This window comes from Sus scrofa, chromosome 9 (assembly GCF_000003025.6).
Source record: "Sus scrofa isolate TJ Tabasco breed Duroc chromosome 9, Sscrofa11.1, whole genome shotgun sequence".
NCBI classification, from domain to species: Eukaryota; Metazoa; Chordata; class Mammalia; order Artiodactyla; family Suidae; genus Sus; species Sus scrofa.
This window is the reverse complement of record NC_010451.4, coordinates 52597879-52624105: the sequence shown is the minus strand read 5'-3', so window position 1 is coordinate 52624105 and position 26227 is coordinate 52597879. Positions and strand designations below refer to the sequence as shown.

The window sequence follows — 26227 nt, the reverse complement described above, 5'->3', positions numbered from 1 at the left end:
TGTTGCCTTTGGATGTTGCTAGGAGGCCTGAGGAGAAGATTCCATCACCCCCAAGTCACCAGAGTGACTCCACGCGAAGAGCAGCCAAACCAACAAAAAACTTATTGTCCAAGTTCTGCAAAACTTGGTCTGCTCAGTTGGCAAAAACAAAACCTGGGAATATGCTAATAGTTTCAGCTACTTGAAAGGCAGCAAACTAGAGTCATGATTAGTTCCATCCTTTCATAAATATTTTTTGTTTCATCTTTTACTGTGAAAACTTCTAACATATTTAATAGTACAGGGAGTTCCCTTTATGGCTCAGTGGTTAATGAACCCGACTAGGAACCATGAGGATGCAGGTTTGTCCCTGGCCCTGCTCAGTGGGTTAGGGATCCGATGTTGTTGTGAACTGTGGTGTAGGTCACAGATGCGACTCCGATCCTGCACTGCTGTGGCTGTGGCGTGGGCTGGCAGTTGTACCTCTGTTCCGACCCCCTAGCCTGGGAACTTCCATATGCCGAGGGTGTGGCCCTAAAAAGCAAAAAAAAATAAAAAAATAAAAATAATAAATAAATAAATAAATAAAACTATAGTAAATGGTATAGTGAACTCTCATGAACTTAGCGTTTGGCTTTAATGATCATCAACTCATGGCCGATCTACTCTCATTTATATCCCTACCCAACTTCTCATCTCCATACTATTTTGAAGCATAGACCAAGCATTAGATACTTTTTCATCCATAAATATTTCAATGTACATTTCTTAAACATAAGGACTATTTCAAAAAACATAGTCACAATATCTTGATCACAACTATAAAAATTTAAATTTAAAAAATATCTTTAACTATTCAACCAGTGTTCAGATTTCCCTATAAAATTTTTTGTTGGTTTGTTTGAATCAGGATCCAAAGACGGTCCATGCATTGCAATTGCATAATATAGCTCTTAAGGCTCTTATTTATTTATGTTTATTGAAGTATATCTGATTTACAGTGTTGTGCGAGTTTCAGGTTACAGCAAAGTGGTTCAGTTTTATACATATTCTTTTCCGGATTCTTTTCCATTATAGAAATGTAAGATATTGTCTCATTTAATATATATTACATAGGTTCCCCTTTACTTCCTCTCTCTTTGAGTTTTATTTTTATGGAAACCAGGTTGTTTGCCCCATAGCATTTCCTCAATCTAGCTTTTGCCAGGTAGTTGCATCCTCATGGTTTAATTTAATATGTTCTTACACCTTTTCTACTCCCTGTTGCCCATCAGAGCTAGAAGCTTGATCAGATTCAGAATACCACACCAGACCAGAGCAGACAGGGCCAGAGAACTCAGTGGAAAATCATTCACAAATCTTTTGATAAGCATTGTATTATCAGGGATTGTCAACTTCCATTAAGAGATACCCACCATCTAGTTGTCTTCCTCTGGGGATGCTAATATCTGTATTAGTCTGCTTAGGCTGCTAAAACAGACTCCTGGGTGGCTTAAACAACAGAAATATATGTCTCATAGCTCTGGAGGGTAGCAGTTCATGACCAAGGGGACAGTGAATTCAGTTTCTAGTGAGGGCTCTCTTCCTGGCTTGTAAACAGCCATCTCCTTGCTATGTCCTCACATGGCCTTTCTTCTGTGTGAGTGTAAGGCGAGAACACCAGAATGTTCTGGTGTTCCTCACAAGGACACGGCTCCTATCAGATGAGAGCCCCACCCATATGACCCCATTGAACCCCACTTTCGCAGAGGCTCCACCTCCAAATACAGCTGCACTAGGGGTTAGGGCTTCAACATGAATTCTGCAGGGTTGGGTGTGGAGAGGGACACAAACATTGACTCCATAACAGGGTCCACTGATGGTCATTCATTGTCAGATCCTTTTTTTCCCTTAGGTTTTTCTCCACATGCACAGACAACTTTGGTTACAGTTTCCAAAGGCTTGAGGACTTCGGTTTAGAACCTCCGAGTTGTATTTTTTCCATAAGAATCAGAGAGATTTATCTTAAATTTCTGCAGGATGGATTTAGGCCAAACATGGGGAAGAACTTCTGACTCGTATAGGTTTTTAAAGAGCATTGGATTTCTCCAAGGAGGTTTATAGAAGTGGGTTCTGGATGTCTGGGAGCCTGAGTGCTAGACTTTACCCCTCACGATCCACTGAAATGTCAGTGAGTTTATAAAACTAGTTAACATTACTGAGCACTTTCTATTTGCCTCTGAGCAGCCCTGTGAGGTAGGCAGAGGCACAGTCTACTGTATACATGGAGAAACAAACACAGGTAGGTAGGAAACGTTATTTCCCAAAGGTCGTAGAATTAGTAACAGCCAGACCCAGGATTCGAACCCAAGCAGATGAGCGTCAGAGACCACACACTTCATCAATACACTGAAAATAGTCTCTTAGTCTCTTCCTCCTTCTGAAAGGAAGACACATGATTGTCACCATTCCCTGGTTCTAAGGGGACAGTTCTCTATGCTGAGGACACTGGCAAGAGGCTGGCGGGATGCCCCCGGGCATGGCCACCCTGGGCTGGCAGCTCTGGCCCCACACTAGCTTTGACCTATCTTCTCTCCTCTTCTCTTTCCAGTGCTCTGTCCTACTTAACCTTGCCCTTGGGAGCAGCCTTGCTGTGGAGGTCACTGAGCAAGAGCCATCCCACCCCAGGGACTGCATGACACCACGTAGCCTCCGACGTGTATTTAAACGTGTATAGCTTAATCCGGATTAAAATGAGCAAGCGCGCGGGGTCCTTTGCTGTTGGCTTCTAGTCCTAGTAACCCTTGGATGCATGACCGACGGGCAGGGCTGGTGTGGTTGCCTCCTCCCCGCCCATGTCTGCGGAGGATGGCAGATGCTGTCACCACTCATGATGTACTCCGGCTCTAGCCCTCAAAACCAGCTTATACCCGAAGACTAATTTTGAAATAAACCTTCGTTTAATTAATATTCTTCATGTGCTTTGGAGTGTGGTGTCCCATGGCCCTGTTGCACAAACCTCTAGAGAAAGGGTGTGGAGCTGCCTCTCTGCCATTTGTGGCCTGCAGCAGCCAACGCTGTGTTTAGGGACCAGCGGGGTGGGGGTGGGGCACTTGCCCTGCCGTGGGTCATGGCAGCTGCTGTCTGAAGTCTCCTAAGAGCTTCCTGCCTGGCAGTTTTTTTTTTGTCTTTTGTCTTTTTTGTTGTTGTTGTTGTTGTTGCTATTTCTTGGGCCGCTCCCGCGGCACATGGAGGTTCCCAGGCTAGGGGTCCAATTGGAGCTGTAGCTGCCAGCCTACGCCAGAGCCGTCGTCTGCAACCTACATCACAGCTCACGGCAACGCCGGATCGTTAACCCACTGAGCAAGGGCAGGGACTGAACCCGCAACCTCATGGTTCCTAGTCGGATTCGTTAACCACTGTGCCACAACGGGAACTTCCCTGCCTGGCAGTTTTAAAGGCAGCTACAGAGTGTGTTAGAAGATTGTGCAGTGAGCAGATAGAAAGTGAGGCTCAGGCGGGAGCCAGATGGTCGTGGAGCCTCCTGTTTGGATGGCCAGGGTGCTTCCTGGAGGCTGGACGGCATCAGATCTATTGGGCTCTCCCAGCCTGGGGGCTTGCACCTGCTTTCCCCACTGCCCCCATCGACCCCTGGTACCCTCTGACCCTGGGTGCCCTCCCTACCGCCTCTGCAGCCCTTGGCTCCTCCCTGCAGGCTCCAGCATCAGTGGCAGGCAGCTGCCAGCCTTGATGGACCAACAGGTGAAAGCTGTCCTCGTATCCAGAGGGGACTCAACTTTACCACCACCTGAAACCTCCTGGCTTCCATCTTCTGGCTTGAATGTTATAAACTCTGCAGAATCTTACAGTCCTGTCTTGAAACAAAACCTTTTTTTTTTTTTTTTTTTCTTTCTTTTTAAGGCCACACCTGGGGCATATGGAAGTTCCTGGGCTGAGGGTCAAATCAGAGCTGCAATTACGTAGCTGCAATTATGTAGGCCACAGCTATGTAAACACCAGATCCGAGCCACATCTTTGACCTATGCCTCAGCTTATGGCAACGCTAGCTCCTTAACCCACTGAGAGAGGCCAGGGATCGACCCCACATCCTCATCGATACTAGTTGGGTTTTTAACCCACTGAGCCACAATGGGAATCCCTTGAAACAAAACCTTTTATCAGGTATTTGCTATGTGCCTGCCACAGGCTTCATCACCCCTACAGATTCTCTCATGTCCCAGCAACCTACATAGGTAGTGGCATTACCCTGAGAGACAGCCGAGATCAAGAAGCACAGAGTGGTGGAGTCAGACTGGCTCTTGGCCTCTGCTCCAGCTAGATCTCCACCCCTCCTAGGAGTCTGGTGTTTGTACACCACATGGAAAGCCATGCCTTGTCACACGGGCAACTCTGCAGCAGACTGCAGATGGGTGCAGGTGCCAATACAAGGCATTCTTGTTGCCCTGCCTCTCTTTCCCTGGGCCTCTGTTTTTCTAGCAGTACCATCTTCCCTGGAGGTGAGGGGGGACTGACCCAAACAGGGAAACCACACCAGTGCCTGCAACTCTGGTCAGGCATCCATACAGAGTAGGACTTGTGCGTAGACAGAGCTCTGGCTGCTATAGGAAGATGAAAGGAAGCACCCCAAGGTCCCCATGCAAGTCCTCAGATGTCAGAAAAGGGACCTAAGTACCAGAGCTTTGACAAAGGGAAAAACTGAAGCCCAGTGTTCATTGGTGCTACGGCCATGGGGCAATGGGCCACTATCGGGGTGAGTGGCCCTCAGCACAATGTACACTTAGCCAATTACAGGGAAGCTGTGACTCCCCAAGAGCTTTCCTTCCTGCCTTGGGTTTGAGAGATCTGGGTCAGCTGCTCCTTTCCCCCAATTTACCCTGCCAGCAGGTGTCTGAAGCAGCAGAGACAAGCTAATCAAAGCTGCTGGCAGTTAAAAATAAATCTCAAGTGTCAAGGAGACGCTCCATATCGGAGGTGAGTCTAGGAGGAGGGAGGGTGGCAGCAACGGCTGCTGTTTCTCTCTTGTCCACATCAGGGATTGAGGGGAGATCTTCAATCAGTTTCTCCTGGTTTTGCATAGTTTTTTCCTCTGCTCCTACTACTCAACACTTGGGGCTCAGGCAAGCAGCCGAGACAATACCTAGGAACTTCTTAGAAATAACAAAACTTGGGAGTTCCTGTCGTGGCGCAGTGGTTAACAAATCCAACTAGGAACCATGAGGTTGCGGGTTCGATCCCTGCCCTTGCTCAGTGGGTTAACGATCCGGCATTGCCATGAGCTGTGGTGTAGGTTGCGGACGCGGCTCGGATCCCGCGTTGCTGTGGCTCTGGCGTAGGCCGGCGGCTACAGCCCCGATTCAACCCCTAGCCTGGGAACCTCCATATGCCGCAGAAGCAGCCCAAAGAAATGGCAAAAAGACAAAAAAAAAAAAAAAAAAAAAGAAAGAAAGAAATAACAAAACTCAGAGCCCCACCCTCACCCGAAGCTGAATCTTTTTTTTTAGGGCCACACCCATGGCATATGGAAGTTCCCAGGCTAGGGGTCCAATTGGAGCTATAGCTGCTGGCCCACACCACAGCCACAGCAATGCCAGATCCAAGCCACACCACAGTTCAAAGAAATGCCAGATCCTTAACCCACTGAGTGAAGCCAGGGATTGAACCCTCATCCTCATGGAAACTAGTCGGGTTTGTTATTGCTGAGCCATGACGGGAACTCCCCGAAGCTGCATTTTAATGAGTTTCCTGGCATTGGGTGAATTGGTCTTTGCATTAAGTTTAGAGATGTGTTACTAAGTTTTCAGAGTTGCTGGAAGTCTGACTCTTGGGGTCTGTCCTGGGAAGCATGGATGGTGTGGTTACCGTCTCCCCCCACCTCTCCTCTCTGAATCCTTCAGGACCATCCATCATAAGGTCCAGGAAGAATCCCAGGGAGGAGGATACTTCAGACTCCAGTCAGTCCCAATGGCAAAGTTCAAATCCATCTAGGATGTCCACACTCAGCCAGGGGCATTAGGGAGCCAAGACCTGTGGGGGCCCCCTCCTGGGCAGGTGGGGCTTGGTCTGGCCAGCAGGTTCCTTTATGGAGGTGTGTCCCCATCAGTTAAAGGCCTCCATGTGGGTTTTCTAAGCCTGATGTGGTCTAGTCTTGGTAAGGAAATGGCCACTGTAGGGACCAACAGCAGCCTTAGTGCAGAGCTGAAACAAAGACTCCTGTAGGGACAAGCTCTTGTCCAAATGGAACGTCCCCGCATTCTCTATCCTTGTCTCTCTATTTCAGGATGGAAGGCATAGGTGGTGTCTCAGAAAGAAAACCCAAAGGGAAGGGTGTTGGTTCACGAAGTTTTCTGGGATACATTGGATTTTTTTTTTTTTTTTTTTTTTTTGTCTTTTTAGGGCTGCACCTGCGGCATATGGACGTTCCCAGACCGGGGGTCAAATCGGAGCTGCCACTACCAGCTTACACCACAGCCACAGCCATGCCAGATCTGAGCTGTGTCTGCGAACTACACCACAGCTCATGGCAACGCTGGATCCTTAGCCCATTAAGTTAGGCCAGGGATCGAACCCTTGTTCTTATGGATACTAGTCAGTTTCATCACTGCTGAGCCATGATGGGAACTCCAGACACACTGAATTTTTAGGATGAAATAAACCTTTTGCATGCTCATTGGAATGATAGCTACAGAGTAACTATCTTCAGCTACTAGTTACTTCAGTAACTATCTTCAGGGAGGAGATGGCCATGGTTGTGGTCCTCCAGGTATCTTAGGATGAATGATTAACCAGGTCCTAAAGGATGTGGATGAGTCCGCTCCACAGTTGTGTTTTGAGCACCACAGTGTCCTAGGGACTCCCCACACAGTCCAGTCACAGAGAGCACTTGGGGTCTCAGCAAAGGCTGAGAGCAGGGTGTATCCGAGGGGCCCAGCCCTCCACAAGCAGAAGCATGAACTGGGAGGGGCAGCCTTGTTTCTGAGGGAGCTGGGAGCATCGACTCCCACCCGGGCCAACCTCCATGATTAGTATGCGTGGAGGGGAGAGTAATTAGATGCTGCTCTTGGAGACGAGATGCTCCCGTTCTTGATGGTACCTGATTATCTATTTCCTTGGGAGGATGAAAGAAGGGTCCTTAGGATTTCTGTCTGAGCCTGAGCTTGGCTCTCCTCTTCCCTTTATGAGAGGCGACACAGAGGCCACTCTGCTGACCAGGAAGGTGCTTGGCTTCATATTAATGGCTTTCTTTTAAAAGAACAATGAGCCACCTTAACCCATAGCCCAGCAGTTCCACACCCCGCCCAAGCCCTCATGCATATTCATCCTGCTTCAAAGAGCACAGCATGGAATATGCAAATTGGCCAGGCAGGCGCTGGTTGGCATTTTGATAATAGCTTTGTCTGAAAAACCCCAGAGACATGCACACATACATTTAGTTCCCTCTCTCTCTCCCTCCCTCTCTTTCTTTCCTTCCTCTATCCTCTGTCTGCCTTCATTCTCTCTTCCACTCCCCACCTGCCCAAGAACAGGAAAATGAATCACACAACCAGAGAAGCCAGTGTGTGAAAGGCCAGGTGTCTGCATTCAATCCCAGTGTATTTCTACTTCTCTCTCCTCTCCTCCTTGAACAGAATCTTTTTGTTTTTCCCATCAAAGGTCCAGATCTGACAATGCCCCAGGCCTGCCCTCTGCTCTCAGTGGCCTCCCCGCTTTGTCTGGGGCCCATTCTGGGCTCTATCTCCCAGAGATAAGCTTCCTTTTCCTTCTTCCTTCGTTCAACCTGGTTTTACTCTCAGTGGTCAAGACCAAAAAAAATCCAAGAACCCGGCCTTGCCCTCTGAACAAGAGGAAAAGAGTCACCTACAGGGCCGAGAGTGCGGGAGGCTTAGATGTCAGCTGTCATCTCTGACAGATCTCAGGACTCAGCCGTTCCTGACCTCACGCATCCATCCCCACGACACTTCTGAGCAATCATCAGCAAGGGCACAATGGACCTTGCTGGTGCCCATTTCTTTGTCCCAGTCCGTTGACAGTTCACAGTGTCTTCTCCGCCAGGACTAGCTTCCCCAGGCCCCTCCTGCAGCCCCAGCCCCCCTCCTAGAAAGGTATGGAGAGCAAGGTCTTAAGGACCTAGGTCCTGCCACCTCCTGCTCCCCCAAGTGTAAATGGTTCCAGTGGGAGCAGGTGGGCTCCTGTGGGAGAAACAGGCTAAAGCATGGGTCCCATATCTTTGAAACTGTTTCATCTGGGAGACTTAGAGGAGGAAAACCCTCAAGGATTTCAGGGAAGATGGGAGCTTCTGCCTTTGACCCTGAAGGCCAGGCCTGGTCAAGCCAAAGCTCAGAAGGCAAAGTACCTCATAGGCAGAGCATGGGTTTGGGGCTTAGGTTAAAAAAATCCCAGCTCTACTACATATTTACTAAATAATTTTGAGAAAAGTTAATTTCTCTGAGCCTGTCTCTTTATTTTAGAAATAGGAATATTAACATTAATAATAATGCCAGTAACTCAGTTGTTTTGAATCATTTACAGTATCTTATATATGCTAAATGCTCAATAAATTCTGATTTGTTTATTTGGCTGAAATCATGCATATGGAAGTTCTTAGTCCAGGGATCGAACCCCAGACACAGGAGTGAACCGAGCCACTGCCTTGGCAACTCTGGACCCTTAACCTGCTGTGCCACAAGGGAATTCCACTTATGACTTATTTTTGCTGGTAAACGTCAAGGAATGTAGAGAAAGGGCCAGGCCCACTGACTTCTTGAGCCTCATTATTTTTTCAATCCAATAGATGCAGAAGACCTGAAAGCCAAACCAAAACAAGATAGGATGTGGGAGTTCCCGTCATGGCGCAGTGGTTAACGAATCCGACTAGGAACCATGAGGTTTCGGGTTCGATCCCTGCCTTTGCTCAGTGGGTTAAGGATCAAGTGTTGCCGTGAGCTGTGATGTAGGTCGCAGACGCGGCTTGGATCCCGCGTTGCTGTGGCTCTGGCATAGGCTGGCGGCTACAGCTCTGATTAGACCCCTAGCCTGGGAACCTCCATATGCCGTGGGAGCAGCCCAAGAAATGACAAAACAAACAAACAAACAAAGATAGGATGTGGCCTGTTCCCCTAGATTCAGCCTCACCCCACCCTTCCTCCTCTCTAAATCCTGCTTAGTGTTGGCCCATCTGATTCTAGAACCAGTGACTTCTGGGCTCTCCTGGACAAGGAGACGGGCAGAGCTGGACCATATTCTGGTTTCTCAGCAGGTCTATTGGTGGGGAAGTGGGGGGGTGGGGGGTGGAGAGCAAAAAGTCATATTTATTTTCATTGTCAGGGATACAGGTAGAGTGACAGAAGACGAAGCACACAGACCCCCCCAGACACACACACAGAAGCCTCACATACTTTATGATCAGGCCGCACAGGTGGGGACATGAGGATTAATTCAAGAGGCGTGAGGAATTCCCATTGTGGCACAGCAGTTAAGGATCTGGCATTGCTGCAGCTATGGTATAGGTCACAGCTATGGCTTGGATTTGTCTTTGGCCCAGGAACTTCTATATGCCATGGGTGCCCCCCCAAAATAATAATAAATAGAGTTTCGAGACTGGAATTGCAGATCTCCTTATATGAAAGAAGCCTGGAAGAAAGCTTTTTGAGGGTTTCTTCTTCTTCCATCTGCCCCCAGAGGGCAGCTCTCAGCTCTTGGCCTTGAAGCTGGAGGGGTCAGGGGAGTCTGTGCAAACTTTGGCCTTTCTGCCCTGGGAGGCGCCAGGCTTCCAAGGCTGCAGGTGGATGGTAAGTAAAGGGAGGAAGACAATTTTCTTTTTTTTCTTTTTTTTTTTTGTGGCGAGCGGAAACAAATCCAATAAGGAACGATGAGGTTGCAGTTTTGATCCCTGGCCTCACTCAGTGGGTTAAGGATCTGGTGTTGCTGTGGCGTAGGCTGGCAGCTGCAGCTCCAATTCCCCCTAGCCTGGGAACTTCTATATGCTGCAGGAGTGGCCCTGAAAAGACAAAACAAAACAAAACAAAAAACAAAATGCCCCTACAGCTGCACCCTTGGATGATCTGGTCTAGCAGATCAAGAAGGAGCTGCACCTCCGAAGCTGCTGGGTGATTTTACTTTATATTTTATCTTAATTTTTTTTTTTTTTTTTTTTTTTTTTTTTTTTTTTTTTTTGCTTTTTAGGGCCACACCTGCGGCATATGGAGGTTCCCAGCTTAGGGCTTGAATCAGAGCTATAGCCATCAGCCTACACCACAGCCATAGCAACATGGAATCTGAGCCGAGTCTGCAAACTACACCACAGCTCACAGCAACGCTGGATCCCTAACCCACTGAGTGAGGCCAGGGATCAAACCCAAAACCTATTGGTTACTAGTCGTTTTCCCTGAGCCGCAACGGGAACTCCTGCTGGATGATTTTAAAGTGCCGCCAGCTGAGAAGTCCCTGGGGGTCGGGGCTGGGGGAGAGACGAAGCTGCCACTGGGCCGGAGGTACTGGGGGATTTCATCAGTAGGGAGCTAGGTTATCACCTCCTTCCAAAACGTGAGCCTGCGTGGATACACAGTGCCTTATGGTCAAAAAGGCATCAGCAAGTGTGGAGCAGACTGGCTGCTGGGAACCTGGACTGATATGTCAGTCTCAGCTTCTTCAGCAGAGGTGGGATTGTCCTGAGGAGCTGAGGACCCACTGCTCTGTCGTCCACAGGACTCGAGTTTCACAGAAACTCAGCTGAAAGGGGACATGGGAACATAGCGACCATCCTTTCTCACCCCAGGCTGTGCAGGTAAGGATGTTAATTTAGATGGTCCCTGTGTGTGAGGGGACATATTGGCAGAATCTGGGCCAAATCCAGGGAACCTAGAGATCTTTTCCTGCCAAGGAGTCAGGAGAGGCCCACAGACAGGCAGGGCTGGCCTGAAATGAGTTTGCTGTAATAAAAATGTTGCAAGACCACAGGGGGAACAACCACCCAGAAATTCATGAAAGAACAGGTGGATGTGAGGGCTGCACATCCGAACTGAGTTCTCTGGATAATGCTTGGGTGTAATAAGACGAAAAAAAAAATCTGAAAATGAAAAGGTATAATGAGATATACACAACTGAAGGGAATTGTCTTAAATGGCTGATTGTAATGAGATGTACATAAATTGTAAGGCTTGTAATGAAATGAAAAAAAAATTTTGCCTGATAATACTGGGTGTAATGTCTACACCTGAAATAAGTCGTCTCAGTGCACTGAGTGTAATGAGATGCACATAATTTTAAAGAGTGTAATGAGATGAAAAATAAATCAAACCCTTGTCTTAAAATGAAAGAGGTGCTAAGATGCACACACCTGAAGGGCATTGGCCTAAATGGGTTTGGTTTAATGAGATGCGTTTAATTTGCAAAGGGGCTAAATGAGATTGGCCCAGGGAGAAGCTGAGAAATGTAAAAGTGTAAGGTACACTTGAAAGGGATATAATCAAACCTGCCTGGTCTGTGGGATGGAAATAAGAGGCCACTGTAGAAATTCGTGGAGTCGAAGCCATCGGCACACTCTCTGCCAGGCCTCTCTGACCCTTGGCTGGGACGCTTGGCAAAGTTGAATTATCCTCTGTCCGCCATACGATGCCAGGCATACAGTAGGCATATGTGGATGCTCCCTGAATGTGTAACTGGCTCAGGGGGTTGTAGTGTATTTAACAAAAGGAGGTTAAAGGGAGGTTAAAACGAGGAACTTCTAAAAGGCAACTGAAAGCTGTTTTCTGAGAGCAATGTTTCTCAAAGTCTTCAGGCATCTTGTCTTGGAATCTGGGAAAAAGTTGGTTGTGAGGCCTAAACTGCATATGTAACAAGAAACCCTTAGAGTTCCCGCTGTGGGTTAAGAATCCAACTGCAGTGGCTAAAGTTGCTTCGGAGGGAGGTGAGGCTTCCATTCCTGGCCTGGTGCAGTAGGTAAAAGGATCAGGCGTAGGTGGCAGCTGCAGTTCATATTTACTCCCTGGCCTGGAAACTTCTGTGATGCCATAAAAAACAAAGCGAGGGGAGTTTCCCTCGTGGCTCAGGGGAAACGAATTTGACTAGCATCCAAGAGGACGCAGGTTCGATCCCTGGCCTCACTCAATGGGTTAAGGATCCAGCATTGCCATGAGCTGTGGTGTGGGTCACAGACAAGGCTCGGATCTGGTGTTGCTGTGGCTGTGGTTGGAAGCTGTAGCTACAATTCGACCCCTAGCCTGGGAACCCTCATGTGCCGAGGGTGTGGCCCTAAAAAGACCAAAAAAAAAAAAGAAGAAGCAAGAGAGTTCCTGTTGTGGCTCAGCAGGTTACAAACCCAACTAGTATCCATGAGAATGGGGGTTCAGTCCCTGGCCCTGCACAGTGGATTAAGGATCTGGCATTCCTGTGAGCTGTGGTGTAGGTTGAAGATATGGCTGCAAGTGCCGCTCTAAAAAGCAAAAAACGAAATCAAACCAAAAAGAAAAAAAAAACAAAAAAAAAAAACAAACAAAAAAACAAAACGAGCCACCCTAGTGGTTTTCATGCCCCAAGGCTCACAATTGCCTCTGGAGCCCAGGTAGGCAGGTAACATATGAATGAAGTTTTCTGGATGTAAAACACAGGTACCTTTGCAATTAAAGGTGGGATATTCTTCACTTCCACAAATATATTTCCTCCATTTTTTTCCCAAGCAGAGCTCTCTTGGACTATCTTGTTTTCTTCCTGATGGAGCAATGAGTATAGAGATATATTTTCTTTTTAAAAACAACCATTCAAATATTGGAGGGAAAGGCAAAACAAGGAAAAGAAAAAAAGGAAAGAGGAAGCATAACCAGCCAAAGAACCAACCAGAGTGACATCCCAGTAATAAATGGCAGCTGGCCCTCAGCCTCCACGTTGGGAGACCATGTGAGTGGCCAATGTCCCAACAACCTGAAGATCATGTCGTCAGGGGCAGCAATGACTCAACGACACCCTACTTGTGACTTTGTGAAAATATAGGTCCCAAGTTGCCCGGCCACCCAGTTCTTCAAGGGAAACCAGGAATCTGAATTTTGTTTTGTCTTGTTTTTTTAGGGCCACACCTGCAGCATTTGGAATTTCCCAAGCTGGGGGTCAAATCAGAGTTGAAACTGCCAGCTTACACCACAGCCACAGCAAGGCAGGATCTGAGCCATGTCTGAACCTACAGCAAAACTCACAGCAACACCGGATCCTTAACCCACTGAGCAGGGCCAGGGATTGAACCTATATCCTCATGGATAGTAGTCGGATTTGTTACTGCTAAGCCACAATAGGACACCCTGATTTTTTTTTTTTTTTTTTGGTAGTGCCTTGGGCATGTGGAAATTCCCTGCCCAGGGTGCTTTGAACCTGATTCACGGCAGCAACCCAAGCCACGGCAGTGGCAATGCTGGATCCTTAACACACTGGGACCTCCAGGAATCTGAATTTTTATGTGCAATCTTCTAACTTGAATGCTGGCTTCAAAAAATATATGGTCCAAACAAAACATATCTGTGAACTGACTTTGACCTGAGCACCTCCTGTTTGCAGCTCTGAATGACCAAGTTTGAGGTCATTGTCCTAGGATGCCATCAACCATTACAGGGATGTTCCAAGCTGGCTTTCGGTCTCAATCTTCTCCTTGAATGTGAATTCCCTGAAGGCAAGAGCTGTGTCTTTGTTGATCACAGCTGTGTCCTCAGTGTCTAAAACTCCCTGGGACAGAGTCACTGCCCGTTTAATACATGAATGAATGAGTCCGTGCTGGCTGCAGAGGTGACAGTCACTGCTCTCATCTGGTCACATCCAAGGTGGCAGAGAGGTCCTTTGGTCCAGGAAGTTGAGCCCTGGTCATGAACTTCCCTGAGCAGGAATCTTCCAACAAGAAAGGTCTTCCCTGATGGGCTCAGGGTTGGGGCCAGAAGTCAGTCTAAACATTTCCCAGGGCCCTGATACCACAGCTCCATCTGGGGTAAAGGAAACCTCCCCATCCCCACCCCATCTCTCGTTTCCACAAGGCTGTGGCTCATCTTCTTCATGGGCTGGATGGAATTGGGGTTGCGCACAGACAAAGGTTTCCACCTTCTCAAAACACAACCACCCATGTCTCAAATGATTTGAGAAGACCCTTTTTAGTTGGCAGTGTGGCTTAAAAGATGGCAGAACTTGAGAGAAAAAGTTAGGGGTGGGAGAGGCTGGGCCAGAATACCCTGTAATTTCTTAGTCATGTTTCCTAAGATGTATTTTGTGCAATACTAATATCATTGGATAGATATTACCTGGGGGGAAAAAGATAAAATACATTTGGGGAATGTGTTAAAGAGGAAAACAGGTTCTTTCCTGCAGGACTTTTCAGAGCCTTTACTATACTAATGCACATTGTGAACTCCTCTACCAAAATGTAATATGCAGCTCATCCTAGGCTAATTTGGCCATGGATTTTTTTTTTTTTTAAGATAACTTATCAATAGTGTGTTCCTTGGAAAACATTGCTTTGAAAGCTGTCTTCCTGGCTCTGGGAGGTGAGGTTCCAGATATCATCTTCCTGTTGCTCTTGAGAGATTTTTTTCACTGCCAGAGGCAGGGTCCTGTTTGCAGAACTCTCCAGATATGATGTGCTTGGCCTCTGGGAGGGCGGTGACACTGTGCGGAGGCCGGCTTAGCCCGTGCAACTGCTCCCTGTCCCCTCTTCAGCCTGGCCAGAGGGCATCTGCTGCTAAGTGTAACTCTCCAAGCTCAGTGAATTGGAACAAGGAACTCCCCCTCCCCCACGCTAGACATCTCAGCACAGGGCCTAGATAAGGAAACCTCAGGAGTACCTCCTGTGGCTCGGCAGTAAAGAACCCCACTAGTATCCATGAGGATGTGGGTTTAATCCCTGGCCTCGCTCAGTGGGTTAAGGATCTGGTGTTGCTGTGACCTGTGGTGTAGGCTGTAGACGTGGCTGGGGTCCTGCGTTGCTGTGGCTGTGGCTGACAGCTGCAGCTCCGATTCAACCCTTAGCCCAGGAACTTCCATACACTGCACATGCAGCCCTAAAAAAAAAAAAAATAAATAAAATAAAATAAAATAAAAAGAAGGGAAAAGAAAACCTCCAGGCTAAAAGTAGCAAGAAAGCTTGCCTCTCATTTAACCGGAGAGATTAGCTGCCTCTAAATTTCTTCCCACCCTAGAGAATGCAGTGCTGAACTCTGGGGTTCAAAGGGCAGGCTCCCCTCTGGACATAGCTCCTAGATTCAGCGTGGCAATCGAAACTGCCTCTCCTTCCCGATTTCTGGGACTTTTCACCTGAGTGCAGGTGTGCCAGGGCTGGGGAGAGGCAGTGTTGGCTCCAACTCAGGAGAGAGGAGCAGGTTCTGAGTTCCCCTGCTGTGGGGGCAGACTGCCAGGAGAGGGCACTGCAGAGCCTCCTGTCTTCCCTCCTTATCTCTGTCTCGGGGGGACACGTGCTGTGAGTGTGCCCAACTTGGCTGTCTTCCTCCCCACGCAGGTAAACTGAGGACACCCACAAACCCCTCTTCCTTGGTCCTTTCATAGGAGTCAGGCCAACAAGGAATATGCTGAGGCCTCCAAATTTTTTCTGGTCCAGGGTCCCCCTAACGCTTAGCCACAGAAAAAGATAATTGCGCACCAGAATTATGGTAGGTAATAAGGTTTACTGAAAACTCGGCCACATTCAGTACTGGTTTGGTGGATACATCAGAAGAGGTTGCATAACATTAGGCAGGTGGAGGGGGCTGGGAGGAGGACGTGTGGGCACATGTGTGCAGGTGTGCCTGTGCTGGGGTGGGATGCCTGTCCAAAGTGATAAGTGGAAGTGGGTGTGTATGTGAGTGTGCAAGAAAAATGAACCAGAACAGGAAATGTATTTTATCCCACTGCACATTGCAAAAGTCTCACGCCAAAAAAGCTAGACTTTCCTCTACTTATGGCATCAAAAGGGAGTAAAAAATGATTGGATCACCCAGATTATAAATAAGGTTATTTGTTTCTCAAAAATCCCTATTAAAACATTAAATATCAGCTCTTTTGGGGAAGAAATACATTCATTTCAGGGAGACCTTGGGCAAGCCACCATCCTTTTGCTCCACCTTGGAGGGCCCTGGTGGGGGGCCCTCAAGTTGAGCCAGGCAGCCGCTAACATCCTGCCACTGATGGACATGGTCAACGCACAGCTGACAAATGAGGCTGCAAGTCCATTCAATTCGACTCAATGGAAAACACGTGTGATCAGTCCCGTCATTCACAGCCATGGGGTTGGGGGGGACAGGAGGATGGGGTGCCAATCTTGGGGGCCCAGTTGGGGTGGGAGGGTGTGTGTGAGGGCAGATGGTGGCAAGGCTCCTCCTCCTCGTGGAGCCCCAGTTCCTCCAGTGCTGTGAAAATGATGGTGTGTAGAACAGTGAGGCGGGGGTGGGGGCGGGGCACCACTTGGCTTCTGGGTGCCCTTTTTCTGGGCCCTCCCCCACACTTTGGATATTGATGGGAAGAGGGATGTAGCACCTTCTCCAACCCCTGACTTCCCACTGGGCTGGATGCTTCTTTCCAAAGTTTCTTCTGCCCTCTCTGAGGGAGAGTGTGAAGACGAGAGGATGAAGGCTGGTGGAGCCAGCCTGGGAGCAGGGGGATAGCAGTGAGGGACAGAAGGGGTGGGCAGATTCCAGGCTAACTTGGCTCCACCCTCTCCGATGGCCTGTGGAGGGGGCGGAACGTCTGAGGAGCTCCATCCGCGGGCTGGAACTTCTGGGATGAGACACCGTTGTTCTGTTGGTACAGGAGCTGAGTTCTGTGACCACCTAGGGACGGCTATATCCCCAAAGTCACTTTGACATGGCTCCTAGCCCAGGTTCTGCCATCTCCTTGGGTCCTGGAGCCAACCCAGGTGAAGGGATTCCTCTTAGCCTCTATAATTTGAGCCATCAGCTTACCAGTGGTTTCCAGGAGAGAGAGAGAAGATGGCGCTGGGGGCTCCCATCCCTCTCTCCCAAGTCCACAGTTGCTTGTGCCCATAGACAGGGTCTTGGAGGACCCACCCTGATCTGCAAGGTGTGATGCCTCATGTCCTCCCCCTTCTCTAGCCACGGGTCATGTGTTCAGGCTCCCTCCTGCCCTTGAATGTCTCTCAAAGGATCTGAGAACTCTCTGGAGGTGGAACCCAGACCCCCTTTGTCTCTCCCTTTCCTCCTACTCTGCCCCCTGGCAAAGGCTCACTCTGAGCAGCACTGATCTACCTCACAGTGCAGGGCTTGTAAACAACTCAAGTCCTTCAGTGGGGGGCGGGGACCGTGGTGCCATCTGTCCTCAGTGATTCGGTGAGTCCAGGTCTCACTCCTGCCTTTCAGTTCAGGTTGCCTGATCGGCCCCACCAAACAGAGTCCTCTGCAGTTCCAGGGAAGTGGGGCTGGGGTACTCGCTGAAGCTTGATGGTTGGGAAGGAGCAGGTGTTTCCTCTGCATTTCTTCCAGCTACTGATTTTGGGAAGCTAGGGCCCAACTTCCTCGGTGCTGCCTGCCCGTGTCCCCTTCCCCCCAACCCTGAAGCCCTCCTGACGACACTCCTCTCCTGCTTGGTGATCAATGCCATCTGGGCTGCCTGACTACTCCAGGGAGTCACTGTGTTCCAAGCCCAGGTCACTGACATTCGTCGTCTGCAGCTCGTCAGCCTCCTCCTCCAATTCCTCTTCCTCCTCCTCCTCCATCTCATCCTCATCTTCTTCTTCTGTCCCATCCAATGAGTCATCATGTGCAGCCATCATAGCCTGCTGCATGGCCATGGTGGCATTGTCTGAGGACAGGGACTGCAGGTTGTCCAAGTTGAGGGAACCTACGTGAGAGAGGAAGGCATGGGTCAGGCCCAGGAAACCCAGTGCTGGGCCGAGTTTGATGGGTGGTGAGGTCTTAAGCTGGACAGTTCCCTGCTGTGAAGTCTCACGGTCAGCTACTCCCTGCCCCATTCCAAGCAGCGGCACTCCTGGGTACCGTATCCTGAGCATCTTCTATGTAAGTATGTCAAACGCTGTAGACTTTCGAAGAATTCAGTAAGTAGATTTTTATCATCCCCATTCTAAAGAGGAGGAAACAGACTCAGTTGAGTCATTTGCTCAAGGTGACACAGCCAGGCCTGATACGCGGGGATTCTGTCCTCTGGCTGGTTGAGCTCACAATCTGTTGATTTCTACTATGCCTCTGAAGACTACTGCCCACCACACAGGAGCTGGTACATGGCCATATACACGCACGTGGACATGAAGGTATGTTCGCACACGTGGACACCTCCACTCCACTTCCCACACAGAGCCAGCTGCACACGCCAAGCTATAAAATGTCACGCTCATTGAATTATTCATTGTGCACCAGGCGACCAGCAATTAGAAAAGTGTATGTGGAGGGTGTGATGGATAAGCTGGGAAAACAAAGCTCTTCCTGGCCTCCGTTCACAAGCCAGCTGCCTGCCTGGTATTTATAGATGGCCCTGGCTCTTGGGGAGCTGCGCAAGCACGGATGGCTCTTAGGGTGGGTGTGGGAGTGAGGAGGGGGCTCTGCTGAGCAGCCATTGACTCAGATGACCACCGGCTGACTCCCACACATCGCTGGGAGATTGCCTTTGGCTTGTTAAAGTATGTGCAAACCCCCTTCATTCAGGCTTGCGTCCATCCTGTGATGGGATCGGGTGGGGATAACTCCCCTACTGACTGAGCCGACAAGCAGGTGAGGAGACATTCAGCCCTTGCTCTGTGTCCAGCCTAACCTGCAGGAGCTCCAGGGCCCCCTCCCATCCAGCCCCCGTCCAGCGTGCATTCAGCTCCAGTCCTTACCATCGGGGTTTGTCCCTGGGGCCCCACCCTGCTGCTGCAGCACCCCTGCAGCGATGGAGTTAGGCCAGAATCTTTGGGTGGGCCGGTGCTGCGACTTGATTTTCTTGGCTTTAGGGGCAGGGTCAGGGTTGCTGGCATCAAGCATGGGCTGTAGGATGCGCCTCCGGGCATTGATGAACCTGCTCAGGAATAAGATGGGGACCGTTAGTCACCACCAGGAGGAGGGGCGAGTGCACGTGTGTGTACAGAGAGTGCTGAGCTGCTTCCAGACTCTCGGCAGCTGGTCCTTGTATGGAACAGACTGGGGGCTGGTCTAGGGTATGAAAGCACAGCTGTGAAGAGCCCTGGGTACTGAGGAGCTCGTGAAGTCATCAGGGGCTTGGTGACCACAAACCGGTGTGGGATGAATGCATGAGGAGGCTCAGGTATCTCTGCTCTGGACCCGTCAGGATTGAACAGAGGAAGGAAGAGCCCTCTTAATCGAAGGCACTAATATCTGACCTCTCTCCAGAGGGCCAAGGGTCTGCTCCCATCCAGCCAGAACTTGCCCTCTGAGATATCCATGACAGTTCAGCCAGCCAGAGGCAGGGAAGGGGGTTGGAGGTGGGTGTCTCTGTGGGGTCAGAACCGCAAACTCCTCCCCTTCTTTCACACTCCCGGCTCTGCAGGAGGCTTCAGTTTGAGCCCCGTTCACATGGGGTGGTGAGTAGACCAGATGACCCTGGCGGCCCCTAGGATGCAGGCTTTCCTGTGTGTCTGTAGTGCAGGTGGGGCTGGTTTTTCTATTGGGTAAGAAGCTTCCAGTGGTTCCCAACACAGGTTCCCAGCAGAGGGCGCTGGGAAGCTGCAGATGAAGCTACAGGCACTGGATTCTGGCTTTCTGCTTCTAGCCCAGATGTGAGGGTGGGCCTGGTGTCTGCGCTGAGCCTGAGGCAGGGCTGCACACTCTAGCCTCTTTCCCCTGCTATACATTCCCTGCCCAGCAAGCAGCCCCTGGGGTCTGAGAGCCTCTGGGCATGTGATGCTAACTCACCAGTTATTCACTTGCAGAAGGGTGAGATTTGTCTGGGCCGCAATCTGTCTCTTCTCATCCTCCGTGGGGTAGGGGTGCTGAAACGAGAGGTGGAGGGCTAGTGAGGGGTGGGTGGTGATCTGGTCCCTAGAGACCATGCCCACCAGACGTGGCCACCATCCTGGACCAGGTAGCCCCAGTGGTTTGAAAGCCTAAACAGTGGAAAGTGCACTGTTTGTTCCCCAGAAAGAATAGGCCCAAGGCTTGGAGTGGGGCTGCTTGGAGCCTGTGAAGGGCCACCGGCCCTCTGCCCAGCTCCCTTATGATGAGGGACCAAGTGGTTTCCCAAGAGTCAGTACAGTTCAATAGTGATCACTTCCAAGGCACTTTCACAGCCTCACTTGGCCCTCACAACCACCCCCAGGCAGGCAGCTCAGGCCTCATCTATATTAGGATTTACAATGGCCTTAAAAGCTCATGGGACTCTCAGAAGGTGGTAACGGTGGTGAATGAATCCATTTAATTTGAACTGACATTTACCGATTATCTACTCTGTGTCCAGATTTACACAGGCATCCTAGGAGACAGAAGATAAATATAATGATAACTATGACTTGTATGACACTTTATAGCCTATGAAATGCTCTCATGCACTTAATTTCACTTAATAAAGCATATCACTACAACTCTGCAAGAGGCAGCTTAGATATTGTTATTCCCACTTTACAGATGAAGAAACTGAATGTCTCTTTCCCCCAGATGGTGGTGTCAGCTAGAAACAGTTCTTCTGAGTTTGGTCCAGTCTCCCCACCATCACTTCATGAGATGGAGTCGGTGTCTTTGTGGGGGTGAGTGAAGATGTGGGGCATGTGCACTGATTACCTGTTTGCCTCTCTCTCTTAGATTGTGCTCCATGAGGGCAGAGACCAAGTATTATTAATGTATCTCCACTGTCCTCCATGTGTAGATGACACATAAATGACTGCCCAGTGAAAGAAAGTGGAAAAGAGGCAGTAGGTGTTGCGGTGTGGGTAACAAGCATCGGAGAAACTTAGAAGGAGAGAGGTGTTGGCCAGAGTGTTGGGGAGGCTAACAGGTCACATTAAAGACTGGGAAAGTTTGGGTGGCAGTGAGTTAGGGGACCTTCCAAGATCCCACTGGGTGGCAAGCCCCATAATGACTGGGCCTGTGCATCTCTGTGTCTTCTCCAGGCTTTTGCACAACACCTGACACCCGGAAGGCTTGCAGTCAGTATAGGTGCCCCAAGTGTCTGAATGGGTCAGAGCCTTGCCTTGGCAGCCAGAGGATGTGCAGGCATTCTCAGGGTAGAGGCCCGAGGTGTCCGCAGGTCAGAATCATCCCTTACAATTGAGGTGGTAAGAGACAGTGGTGCTTGGCCTTTCCAAAGTCCCAAAGACTGGGACTCAGACTCTGGCTCTATCATGACTGTGAAATCTTAGGCCCCTCATTTAACACATCACGAAGTCCTCTGATGACTAAACAAAATTATATTGTAAAGTGCTCCAGAAGAGGTGGCTCTTCATAATATTATTGGATGATGTTGGTAAGATGCTTAAAGCTCTCCAAGGAATGAGCTTGAGATCAACAGCCTCAGTAGAACTCTCATTATCGGGGACAAAGAAAGCAACCTCTTCAGTGGCCTCGGCATCCCCTGACGGAAGCAATCAGGATCATGTGCTGTTTTAATTCACACCTCTGACCCTGACCACCACACCAAGGTAGCCAGGACTTGGGATCCATATAATATTAAGATTCTAACAAGAAGGCAAGCATATCAGTGTCACAGGAGCCAATTTCATCCTAACTGGGAAGGAACAGAGAGAGGTGGGGAGGAGAGACTGCAGGCCTCAGGGACAGAAGAAGAGGGGCTCGGTGTGTTCTGGCACATTCAGGGGAGGGTGGTGGCCAAGCACTACCCCCTCAAGCCCCGTGCTCCACGGACTCGCCATCTCCTTGGGCTTCTCTTCATGATGAGCTGGTCTGAGAACACAGTAAAAAATATGGCCACTTGTTGGCCTTCCCGGGCCCTCCTAAGGCTCTTTGTGCCTTCGTGCCTTCATCCCTTTGCACATGCGGTTCCCTCCTCTGGAATGCTCTTTCTCCCACTTTTTCACTGCTTGTGTTTCTGAGCTTCTGCAAAGACCTATCAGAGATCAAGTCCTCTGTGAGGCCTTTTCCCACTCCCAGGGCAAAGCTGGTCACTGGGGCATTTGAATAATTACCTTTAGCCCTCTCTATAGTTATCCATGTCTCCCACTATCCTGGGAGTTGCTCTCAGTCAGGGACCCCATCTTAGTAGGCCTTGTATCTCCAGTGTCTCAATTAGTAAGAGGCAGAGTAGTATTCTGCATTCGTGTATGAAACAGATGAGTGGAGCAGCATGAGAAGGAGCTGGCTGACTTGTCTCCTGTGAGAGCTAGGCCGGCCTTGCCAAATGTGCCCGTCATCACCCACAGATGCCGGGAAGCTGCTACATCCTTCGGGCCGGCAAGTGAAAGACCTGCCCTTAGGAGCTCACGGCTTAGAGGGAAAGGCTGCAGGCAAAAGCCAAAAGCACTAGTAAAACATAGTGTGTGAGTGCCCATGGGGTGGCAAGGGAGGTCAGGGGAGACTTCCCTAGGGAGGTGGGACATCAGCTGGACTTTGAAGAATGGGTCAAGCCATCTTAGTAGAGGAGGGCCTGGGCCTGCCTGGCAGGAGCCTCGCACTAGGACTTATGTTCAAGCCAGTCAGATGCAAATCTCTCCCACCACTGGATGTCATAAATCCATAGGTTAATGTGCTCCCATTTAATGGAGAGGGATGATGGACAGTGTCCCTGAAATGGGCTGGTCTCTTATGAATAAGAACACAGACCACTATCCTCCTGTGGTGCAAGTCCCACCACCTGCCCCTCCTGGGACCAGCCTCTCAGGAGGCACGTGGTGGGGTGAGTGGCAGCCTTTGGGGACAGGTGTGGTGGCCAGAACGTTCCTGGCACCACATCTGAGTGCTCATGGGAGCAGTCCAGCTTGTACACGGCTCAGACCAGATGATTCCTGAGGACAGAGTCAAAATAGTCCTGGCTGCTGGATGGCTGTCGGTTCGGTCAGCGCTACTTTTAGCACAATTGGAAAGGCTTGGGGCTAAGGGCGGGGAGGGGAATCCAGTGAGACAGTGGAAAGCCATCAAGCCCTGATGCCTGCTCTCTGATCACTATTTGGAGGAACTCCTCTAGAATCGGGAGGGAAGGGCATAGCGAGCAGCCCTCTAGGACAGATACAGAATAGACCAGAACGCTGCAGATCCCTCTCAGGGCCAGCGTGGGGCCTCATTGGACCAGGCAGTGCTGCTTGTGGTTAAGAGCACGGCCTTAGGAGAGGTCAAGTCCTGCACCCACCACTTCACCTGCTGTATGACTTTGGCAATTTATTGTTTTAGGTCTGCCATCCTTCGCTTCCTTGGCCTAACACGGAAATAACAAGATGGTGCCTACTCCTTGGCTTCAGGGACGATTGAATGAGATGACGCAGGCAAAGCACATGTGCTGTACCAACTCTGCACAGCATAGCCTCCCAGACACCACGACATTGACACTTCAGTCTCCAGGGAAGGGAAGTGTTTATTCTGAGTAGGTGTTTCATGGCACCACAGTTGTCCTCAGGAAGCTCCTCTGACATCTAACTTCTTTCCCTGACACCCCCCTTTGGCCCCATGACTCAACTTTCATCTGGGTTAAAGTGAAGCTGAAGGCATCTTTCCATCTGAAGAGTGGGTTCCTTGCAGGGTCCCGGGTTTGAAAGCAGCTTGAACCGGCTGGTTCATGGGCCCCTGGCCACTTCTTTCATGCAAAGCCCACCCTGAGATGGTCCACCCACCTCCTAGCCCATGCAGCAACAAGCAGGAGGCAGCAGCCTGCAGGTATGAGTTGGAGCTGCCTGTGGAGCAGGGCTCGGAGCCGGCTTTCTTTTCTCACTTTTCCACTGTGACCAGCACTGCACTGGGGTCAGCACAGCCTCCTGACCGATGGTGGTCACGTGGTCTGCTGGCTTCTTAGCATGGGGCTACCTGGGGGGTGGGGACAGAGACCAGCCAGAGGAAGGCAGCCTGGATGGCGAGAAGCCTTGAAACAGTCACATCTCATCACATCTAAGATGCCCTCAGTGGCAGGGCATACCTGACTTTGGAGATGCTAAAGAGGAAGAAAGGAGTGGTTTAGGATAGAGAGGGGCACAGGAGTCACCCCAGGAACCCCTGTCTCCTGCTATAGCTGCCCTTGCTCTTCCATTCCTCTCTTTTCCATTCCCCTCCCCCACTTAAAATTGTGCATACAGAGAAAAGCACAAAGAACTAAAATGCACGGCTTTGTGTATTATCACAGACACCCACATGACCACCACCCATGTCAAAAATATAGAATTCTACTAGTAGCCCAGAAGCCCCTTTTCTGACCCCTTCCAATTACTACCTCCAAAAGTACCCTTCCCAAAGATAACCTGATGTTTATGGTCATTGCTGTTTTGCTCTTCTTTACAGTTTTACTATCTATGTTACATCCTTAACAGTTTTGGTTTAGTGATGCCTGGTTTGGGGACTTGTTAATAGAATCATAGAGCATGTAGAATTTCGCTCCATAGTATAGTTGTGAGATCCACCTGTGGTTGTTCTGTGGAACAGTCATACTCATTTTCATTGCTGTATAGTTTTCCATGGTATAAATCGACTCTCTTCCTGCTCTTCAGCCTCCTGCAGTTACAAAATAACTCGCTCTCCCTCTGGCTTCTACTTCAATCCACCCTTCACATGGCAGCAAGGCTGGTCCTCTGTAACCTGTCCACAACCCCTTAAGTCCATTGGGACGCCTCTCCAATGAGCTCTGTGCAACCGCCTCCCAGAATTCCACACACTGCAAGGATCATCCGTTGTTTGTCACCGCCATCCAACATGCTGCAAGTTTCTGAGAAAAGGGTCACACCTTTCTTTTCACCCACCCCCCCACTAAATTGGGGCCAAGGAAAACGTCTGACCCTTGCCTAGAGTTCAGTGTCTTTGTTGAATGATCCTAGGGCCCCAGGAGGTGACTGTATTTGGTGTATGTTTGTGGGTGTGAAGGCAGGTGCATCAGTGACTCAGACTCCCCAGGAACTCTAGCTAGAATTGGGCCACCTACTTATTAACACTGCTGTTTTGGCAACTGGTTGTTTCAAGAGTATTTGTGGGGGCAGGGGGAGCAAAAGGGGGAGCTCAGGCGTCCATTGAGCACACCAGCCACTTCGCCAGAGGGGTCTCCAGGGGCAGCTTTGTGAGAAGCAGGTAAGCATGGGGCCTCCAGAATCAGACAGCCCGGCTTTGAATCCTGGTCTCTCACCAGCTCAAGACCCTGCGCTCCTAGTCGGTTTCCTCTTCTATAAAACAGGGGAATAATTCCATCTAGCTCAAGGCCATTTAAAAAGGACTGAATGAGTTAATATTTGAAAAGCGCTTAGAACAGTGCCTGGCAGATTTCAGGAGTATTTGTTAAATAGATCAATAACCTGAAATAAACCTGCCGCTTGGCACACATGGCTCCCTCTCTGTAAAAGCTACTAGTTGGTTTCCTGATGCCAAGACACCTAGCAGCCCCTTGTGCCCATGTATAAATGTGCTCCTTTTTTCAAATATTTTAGTTCTGGGACCCGGACAGTGCCAGCCCCTGTGAGCACATGATGGGGCCATTTCCTCCTAACCTGGCCTCGGTTCGGGGGAGGGGTGGTGTGGTTGTAAATCTCCCCTGGCTGTTTTTCAGGTGGCATCTTTGAGAGCTGTAGGCTTCCGTGGAGTATCTTGGGGCTCAGTACAAGGCAGGGGTCTCCCCAACCTCCTCTCCTCTTGTCTCGGCTCCCTCCAACCCGCGGCTCACTAGCCTTCTGTCTGCAAGGCCTGATCTTTGACAGAGACCTTTGTTTTGTTTTGTTTTGTTTTAGGGCCACACCCTTGGCTTACGGAGGTTCCCAGGCTAGGAGTCCAATCGGAGCTGCAGTTGCCGCCCTACGCCACAGCCACACCAATGCCAGATCTGAGTCTCGTCTGTGACCTATACCACAGCCCTCGGCAATGCTGGATCCTTAAACCACTGAGCGAGGCCAGGGATAGAACCAGAGTCCTCATGGACACTAGTCAGGTTCATTACCACGGAGCCATGATGGGAACTCTTGGAGACCCGATCTTGCTTCCTGCCCTGGGACTTTCTGCTTCTGGAGGTGGCCCGTGGGGCATACACCTGGGCCTGTGGCTGCCTCAAGGCTCACCTCCAACAGGGGGAGTCAGAGGGCAGCTCTGGGGGTCTGTCTCCCTCCATCCCTAAGGAGCAGAGCAGGTGGAAGAAAACACTCTCACGTCATGGGCAGGAACCTTCTGTTTCTCTGGCACAGAAAGATGAATACATCTGAGAACCTAGC

The 26227-nt window shown here is 49.9% G+C and overlaps 2 protein-coding genes across 8 annotated transcripts in view; one reads left to right on the top strand and one right to left on the bottom strand.

Moving 5' to 3' along the window:
• The window catches only part of FEZ1 (fasciculation and elongation protein zeta 1), a 51486-nt gene extending 48555 nt beyond the window's left edge, over positions 1 to 2931 (top strand). For both annotated transcript variants that reach the window (XM_013979543.2, XM_021063094.1), the window contains one exon: positions 2570 to 2931. In XM_013979543.2, coding sequence (XP_013834997.1) covers positions 2570 to 2586 — 17 coding nt within the window. In that variant the 3' untranslated portion in view covers positions 2587 to 2931. The remainder of the gene's footprint in view (positions 1 to 2569) is intronic.
• The window catches only part of PKNOX2 (PBX/knotted 1 homeobox 2), a 305484-nt gene continuing 294857 nt past the window's right edge, over positions 15601 to 26227 (bottom strand). For all 6 annotated transcript variants that reach the window (XM_021063089.1, XM_021063090.1, XM_021063088.1 and 3 more), the window contains 3 exons: positions 19812 to 19888; positions 18779 to 18957; positions 15601 to 17787 (listed from right to left, as the gene is read on the bottom strand). In XM_021063089.1, the coding sequence (XP_020918748.1) occupies positions 17561 to 17787; positions 18779 to 18957; positions 19812 to 19888 (483 nt within the window). In that variant the 3' untranslated portion in view covers positions 15601 to 17560. The remainder of the gene's footprint in view (positions 17788 to 18778; positions 18958 to 19811; positions 19889 to 26227) is intronic.